Below are 7,500 nucleotides of genomic sequence, written 5' to 3' on the forward strand. Positions count from 1 at the left end.
GAGACGACTGCAAGCCCAGTAAGTTCCGGTTTACCTGTCTCCTATTTCACACCTGTCACAGAGACCAGCAGGAGAGAGCAGAGCTTCTCTAACCTCTCCTCACAGATCCCTGCAGCAACGGCGGCCTTTGTAAAGACGAGGCCAACAGCTTCCTGTGCACCTGCCTGCCTGGTTTTCGGGGGCCGAAATGCGAGGAGGACATCAACGAGTGTGAGAGCAACCCGTGTAGGAATGGAGCCAACTGCACAGACTGTGTGAACAGCTACACCTGCACCTGCCCACCTGGTTTCAGTGGGATCCACTGTGAAAATAACACCCCCGACTGCACAGAGAGGTACGGGGAGGCAAAGTCAGGCTTTCAACCCCACCGCTCTGACTCTGATTGATGAGACGTTCATTTATGGCCAGATCTCCCAGTCTGGTCCACTGCTGCCCCCGGTGGTGGAGGATTGCTCAGCAGCAACTAGTGTTGAGTTGCAGCTGTTACAAAAGCGCTGATAAGTTAGAGTCTGTATAATAATTTAATGTTATTAGAATGGAAAAGCCCAGTGTCTCTGGTGCGTGAGAACTTTGAACATGATGTTTGGTATTCAGGTAAAAACTAAAGTTTAATTAGAAAACTTTCTCTTTATAGATCGGCGTTAAATTTGCTTGCAGCTCAAAAATGTTTGATTGATTTTATCTTTTTTTTTTTTTTTAAAGAAAAACAGATTTTTCTCAGCAGTTTTTTGTTTTATTCATATGTTTGTTTTTCCACAGCTCGTGCTTTAACGGCGGCACCTGTGTGGACGGCATCAACACCTTCACCTGTTTGTGCCCACCAGGCTTCACTGGAAGCTACTGCCAGCATGATATCGACGAGTGTGACTCCAAACCCTGTCTGCATGGAGGCACCTGTCAGGACAGCTACGGCGCCTACCAGTGCACCTGTCCCCATGGCTACACTGGACTCACTTGTCAGGTAGCAGGCACGTTATACTTATCAAGTCTTATTTTGAAAGTTTAAAATATATTCAAGTGACTTACTTGTGGAAATTTGCCTTGATGGCTTGGTTAGATGTTTGAATGTCTGATAAAAGCCAAGTTTGTTGTTGTTTGTGTTTCAGAACATCGTTCATTGGTGCGAGACATCGCCCTGTAAAAACGGGGGTTCTTGCTGGCAAAGTGGGACCGCCTACAGCTGTCAGTGCGGTACCGGCTGGGCGGGCGTTAACTGTGATGTCCCGAGTGTTTCCTGTGAGGTGGCGGCTAAACAGAGAGGTAGACCGCGATGAAGCATCTGTGTGTGACAAAATAAAACGATATCACATTCTGCGGGCGTTAAAACGAATCTGTCTTCGTCTCAGGTGTCGACGTTTCCCAGCTGTGTCAAAACTCGGGTCAGTGTCGGGACACAGGAAACGTCCACAAGTGCGACTGTCAGGTCGGGTACACTGGGAGCTACTGTGAGGAGCAGGTAGACGAATGCACGCCGAACCCCTGCCAGAACGGAGCCACCTGCACAGACTTCCTGGGTGGATACACGTGCAAGGTACCAGCAGGAAACCCACCGGCACCAACGTGAAACCAGTGCAGACTGCACCTGGATTATCGTTGTGTTTGCGTGTGCGTGGCTTTAAGCTGCAAATGTGCAAAATCTCACAAATCTAAGATGTTTGCAGATTTAAACAAGTCTGAATACGTTTCAGCGCTACGTTTTCTTCTGTCGCAGCTTTAGAGCCTTCATAGACAGTTTTTACTGTGAGATTTTATTACCGTATTTTCCGGACTATAAGTCCCTCCGGAGTACAAGTCCCTCCGGAGAACAAGTCCTTCGGAGTACAAGTCGCTCCGGAGTACAAGTCGCTCCGGAGAACAAGTCCTTCGGAGTACAAGTCGCTCCGGAGTACAAGTCCTTCGGAGTACAAGTCGCTCCGGAGTACAAGTCGCTCCGGAGAACAAGTCCTTCGGAGTACAAGTCCCTCCAGAGTACAAGTCCCTCCAGAGTACAAGTCCTTCGGAGTACAAGTCGCTCCGGAGTACAAGTCCTTCGGAGTACAAGTCCCTCCAGAGTACAAGTCCTTCGGAGTACAAGTCGCTCCGGAGTACAAGTCGCTCCGGAGTACAAGTCCCTCCAGAGTACAAGTCCTTCGGAGTACAAGTCGCTCCGGAGTACAAGTCCCTCCAGAGTACAAGTCGCTCCGGAGTACAAGTCACTCCGGAGTACAAGTCGCTCCGGAGAACAAGTCCTTCGGAGTACAAGTCGCTCCGGAGTACAAGTCCTTCGGAGTACAAGTCCCTCCAGAGTACAAGTCCTTCGGAGTACAAGTCGCTCCGGAGTACAAGTCGCTCCGGAGTACAAGTCCCTCCAGAGTACAAGTCCTTCGGAGTACAAGTCGCTCCGGAGTACAAGTCGCTCCGGAGAACAAGTCCCTCCGGAGAACAAGTCCTTCGGAGTACAAGTCGCTCCGGAGTACAAGTCGCTCCGGAGTACAAGTCGCTCCGGAGTACAAGTCGCTCTGGAGTACAAGTCCTTCGGAGTACAAGTCCCTCCAGAGTACAAGTCCCTCCAGAGTACAAGTCGCTCCGGAGTACAAGTCCCTCCGGAGTACAAGTCCCTCCGGAGTACAAGTCGCTCCGGAGTACAAGTCCTTCGGAGTACAAGTCCCTCCAGAGTACAAGTCGCTCCGGAGTACAAGTCCTTCGGAGTACAAGTCCCTCCAGAGTACAAGTCCTTCGGAGTACAAGTCGCTCCAGAGTACAAGTCCTTCGGAGTACAAGTCGCTCTGGACTATAAGTCGTATTTTGGGGGGAAATTTTATCATTTTTCTTACAAAATCTGAGACCAAGCATTTCACATTGCAAGACAAGTACCGGTAGCAATAACAGAATAAACAACCAGGGCGCAGCAGCGCGCCGCGGTCTCCAGCAGGTGATGGCGGTGTTTGAAACCCTCCCAGCGGGGCAGAGGAGCTGAAACCTGGACCGGAGCCGGCCCGCAGCAGCGCGGTATAGCCTACATAATTTGGTATATAAGCCACAGGATCAACCAGACTATGAAAAAAAGTGTGACTTATAGTCCAGAAAATACGGTATTTATTAATAGATAAAAAAGAGGGAAACAGAAATAATTATTTTATCCTATTTTTATGCTACATGCCTTTAATTTAGCAGAGAAGTGTTTATTTGAGACAACACGGAGCTTCTTTTGGGATCAGGACTTTTGAAACAACCTTGGTGCTCTGACGTCTAACTCCTGCCTGATCAGATTACAATCTGGACTTTTCCTGTGCCTCCAAAGCCATTCCTGAGCAGTTGCACTGTCATGGTTGCATTGTCCTCTTGGTTAGATGTTCCCGGTCTGAAATAATACTCAGGTGGTGTCACATATCAAAGTTACAGCCACATAGATGCCAGGACCCAGCGTTTGTGACTTGCAGGCTTATTTGTTAAATGGAGCCCGATGGGTGGGGTTCTGCTGCTGCTCTCCTCTCAGCAATGCCTCTAATGAAGAGTCCTGTTTATAAATAGAAAACAAACAACTCGGTTTTGTTAATCTCCTCTGGAGAAAAGGATCTGCTGGCCTTGGCAGGAGGATGCCAGGAAACAGCCAGGTAAACAAAAGTTTCTCTGTTTGATGCCAGACATTGATTCAGCTCTCCACCTCTTCTCTCTTTTCCTGCTTTCTTCTCCTTTCTCCCTCTCTCCGTCCCTCAGTGCATGTCAGGCTACTTGGGGACCAACTGCTCTGTGGACATCAATGAGTGTTTCTCCCAGCCGTGCCAGAACGGAGGCACCTGCATTGACCTGATCAATACATACAAATGCTCCTGTCCCAGAGGAACCCAAGGTCAGCAGACCCCACACACACTCCTCCGCCTCTCCAGCCTCTTCTCCACATCTCCACGCTTCATTAATTAGGGCTTAACAGCACCCAGGCCATTAAAACCCCTCCTCGCAGCTCGCCTCCAACTCTTCCTCTGCTTGTAAATTTGCCATTGATTTCTCCCTCAGACTTGAAGGGAGTAGCGCGTTGCAGGTCAGCCGAGTCGGGCGGACCCCGAAGCATCCAACAGGTTTTTAGAGTTTTTGGGAGCAGCTCGGCTCAGGCTCTGTGCGTCAATCAGACTTAAGAGCACGGATATTCTAGTAGTTTGTGGTACTTTAGTAGCATCTTTTAAACATGCCTCTTTCACATACTGATGCTTAGAGACTGATTATTAGGAATAGATCACTGCGGCTGAAGTAGATGAAGGTTGAAAACCACTTTTCCATCTATTCATAAACCAGGTGTGCACTGCGAGATCAACGTCGACGACTGCAACCCTCTGACGGACCCCGTCACCAAAGAGCCAAAGTGCTTTAACAGAGGAAAGTGCGTGGACAGAGTGGGAGGCTACCACTGTATCTGCCCCGCGGGATATGTTGGGGAGCGCTGCGAGGGAGACGTCAATGAATGTCTGTCCAACCCGTGCAACCCGCGGGGCACACACAGCTGCATCCAGCTGACTAATGGTTATCGCTGCGAGTGTCTGACAGGATACACAGGTACAGCAGGGCCCATGCAGTTACATGGTGCCAGTTTATGAAATGACACTTTCATGGGTTTAATTAGCAGGTTTCCTTATGAAGATCGTCTGGTTCCTTGTTTATGAATTCAGAATAATCTAAATATTCATATTTAAGCTAATATACCAGGAATTAGCAGATATTAGTGACTTTCTCGACTACTATGAATTAAACTTCAAATAATATCAGGAAGTGTTTCTACATATTAGTATTTCATAGCTGCAGACTGATACAACATCTTACTTTTGTTTGTGTGTGATCTCTCCTCAGGCCAGCTTTGTGACACGATCTTTGACGGCTGCAAGACGAAACCGTGCCGTAACGGAGGAACTTGTTCAGTAGCCAGTAACACACCACATGGCTTCATCTGCAAATGTCCTCCTGTGAGTATGTTCGTCTCAGACGCCAGCCCTAACCCTAACCCTGTACACATGATGATTATAACCAGAGAGGAAGTCCCGTCTTTGTTTTACTAGTCATGACTCGGTATCAAGGCGAGTCAAATCAAATACCAAGGCATGCAAGTGCTAGGTCAAGTCAAGTCTCAGCATATGCAAGTCCCAAGTCAAGTCTCAGGATATGCAAGTCCCAAGTCAAGTGTCAGGATATGCAAGTCCCAAGTCAAGTCTCAGGATATGCAAGTCCCAAGTCAAGTCCTAGGACATGAAAGTCTCAAATGAAGTTGCAGGTTATGAAATTCCCAAGTGATGTCTCAAGACAGGAGAATTCAATCCTGGTTCTGGAGGACCACCACTTGCATGTTTTATATGTTTCCCTGCACACACACACACACACACACACACACACACACACACACACACACACACACACACCTTGTTGGAATCGATTGTTGCTTAACTGGCCTCTTGAGAATTAAAGGAGCATTTCCCTTTTTACTTTCTTGTTGCATTTTCTTAACTCACTCGCTGACAGCGTTTCTCACCGTTTTTACTGTTTTTTTAAGAGTGACAGAACGTTGCGCGCTAGGATGATGTCGACACCAAAACAACAGAAACAAAGCGGAGACTCACCTCTTACATCAGGAAGAATCCGCACGTTTCGAGCGTTATCCATTCTTTCATAATCCGTTGTTGAATTGTGATCGGCAGAAGCTTCTCCGGTTCGCGCCTCACTTTCTTTACAGCAGCGGCCCAAAACGATCTCCTAACACATGGATGTTCTGCTTCCTGGTCACGTGACGCGTGTCGTACGCGGATGAAGATCGGCTTCAGGGCTGAGATGTTTGTTCTCTCGGTGCGGGGGCTCGTCCGACGCCCACACAGCAAAAACATGCAAATGTCGACTTTAGTCGTCATGGGCAGTGAACGAGTTAATTATATATAAAAAAGCTAGCTTGTGTTTTTCACTCAGAGCCTGTTTACTTAGTTGTATTAACCTGAATTTTAATCTGAAATATACTAATTTCTTTTGATAAGTTCTGTAAAAGACACAATAAACTGTTTACTAACACAACAATAAAGCTTGTTTGTGATTTTAAGGGTTTCACCGGCTCCTCGTGTGAATATGACTCGAAGGCCTGTGGCAGTCTTCACTGTCGTAATGGTGGGACTTGCATCTCTGGTCACAACAGTCCCAAGTGTGTGTGTCTGCCATCGTTCACCGGGCCTGAGTGCCAGTATCCCACTCACAGCCCGTGCAACTCCAGCCCCTGCTACAACGGTGGCACGTGTGAATACAGCAGCGAAGTGCCGTTCTACCACTGCATCTGTCCCACCAACTTCAACGGCCTCCGCTGCCACATCCTGGACTACAGCTTCCCGGGAGGCGTGGGCCAAACCATCCCGCCGCCGGCAGACGTGATGGTCGCCTGTGAAATCCCGCAGTGCGAGGAGCATAAACACAACAAGTACTGCGACGTGCTCTGCAACAACCACGCGTGCGGCTGGGACAACGGCGACTGCTCACTGAACTTCGATGACCCGTGGAAGAACTGCTCCGCCTCTCTGCAGTGCTGGAGATACTTTAACGACGAAAAGTGCGATTCACAGTGCGACAATGCTGGGTGTCTCTACGATGGATTTGACTGTCAGAACCTGGAAGGACAGTGCAAGTAAGCAGCCTCTTTGTTGAAGTTAAGCACGTTAACAACCTTGACTTAATACCCGTCATAAGAACTTCAATCATCGCCTGTTTTCCTTTAGTCCACTGTACGACCAGTACTGCAAGGACCACTATGCTGATGGCCACTGTGACCAGGGCTGCAACAACGCAGAGTGCGAGTGGGACGGCTTGGACTGCGCCAACATGCCTGAGAAGATAGCAGTGGGCCAGCTGGTCCTGGTGGTCCACATCACCCCCGAGCATCTCCTCAACAACTCGTTTGGCTTCCTGCGCGAGCTGAGCCGCGTCCTCAGAACCAACGTGCTATTCAGGAAGGATGCAAATGGGGAGCTGATGGTTTACCCGTACTATGGGAACGAACAGGAGCTGAAGAAGTACAATGTGAAGCGCTCGGTGGACTCTTGGTCAGAGGTTCCTGGCAAGGCGCTGACTGTGATGAAGAGAAGTGTGTACGATGTGGTGGTCGGCAGCAGGAGAGCGAGGAGGGAGCTCGATCATTTGCAGATCAAGGGGTGAGGAAACAGACGAGTGTGTGATTGGATAACTTGTTATAGCGTAGCTATAACATAAGTAATAAACTGTGCCTTCTGTTCTATTCACAGATCTGTTGTCTACTTAGAGATGGACAACCGTCAGTGCTTCCAGCAGACCAGCGAGTGTTTCCAGAGTACTGATGATGCCGCTGCCTTCCTCGGGGCTCTGGAGTCCAGCGGCAAACTTGATGTTCCATTCACCATTGAAGCTGTTTATAGTGAGTTCCCTCTGCTCGGCTGCATTTCATACATATCTGCTTTCTTTAAGATTTTCTAAACGTCTTCAGTCTCTTAAAGTCTTTCAAAAACGACGTTAAATCATTTTCTCTCGTTTTTG

General features: G+C 48.6%; 1 protein-coding gene across 1 annotated transcript in view; it reads left to right on the forward strand.

Annotated features, from left to right (window-relative positions):
- notch1b (notch receptor 1b) overlaps positions 1 to 7,500 on the forward strand; it is a 59,269-nt gene that overhangs the window by 44,497 nt on the left and 7,272 nt on the right. Inside the window, exons 17-27 of the mRNA XM_070555544.1 lie at positions 1 to 18; positions 106 to 334; positions 760 to 961; positions 1,107 to 1,260; positions 1,347 to 1,531; positions 3,697 to 3,829; positions 4,270 to 4,527; positions 4,819 to 4,931; positions 6,048 to 6,619; positions 6,711 to 7,142; positions 7,233 to 7,381. The exon at positions 1 to 18 is cut by the window's left edge and continues 135 nt beyond it. Of these exons, the coding sequence (XP_070411645.1) occupies positions 1 to 18; positions 106 to 334; positions 760 to 961; positions 1,107 to 1,260; positions 1,347 to 1,531; positions 3,697 to 3,829; positions 4,270 to 4,527; positions 4,819 to 4,931; positions 6,048 to 6,619; positions 6,711 to 7,142; positions 7,233 to 7,381 (2,445 nt within the window). The remainder of the gene's footprint in view (positions 19 to 105; positions 335 to 759; positions 962 to 1,106; positions 1,261 to 1,346; positions 1,532 to 3,696; positions 3,830 to 4,269; positions 4,528 to 4,818; positions 4,932 to 6,047; positions 6,620 to 6,710; positions 7,143 to 7,232; positions 7,382 to 7,500) is intronic.

Source organism: Nothobranchius furzeri, chromosome 10, assembly GCF_043380555.1.
Source record: "Nothobranchius furzeri strain GRZ-AD chromosome 10, NfurGRZ-RIMD1, whole genome shotgun sequence".
Classification (NCBI taxonomy): domain Eukaryota; kingdom Metazoa; phylum Chordata; class Actinopteri; order Cyprinodontiformes; family Nothobranchiidae; genus Nothobranchius; species Nothobranchius furzeri.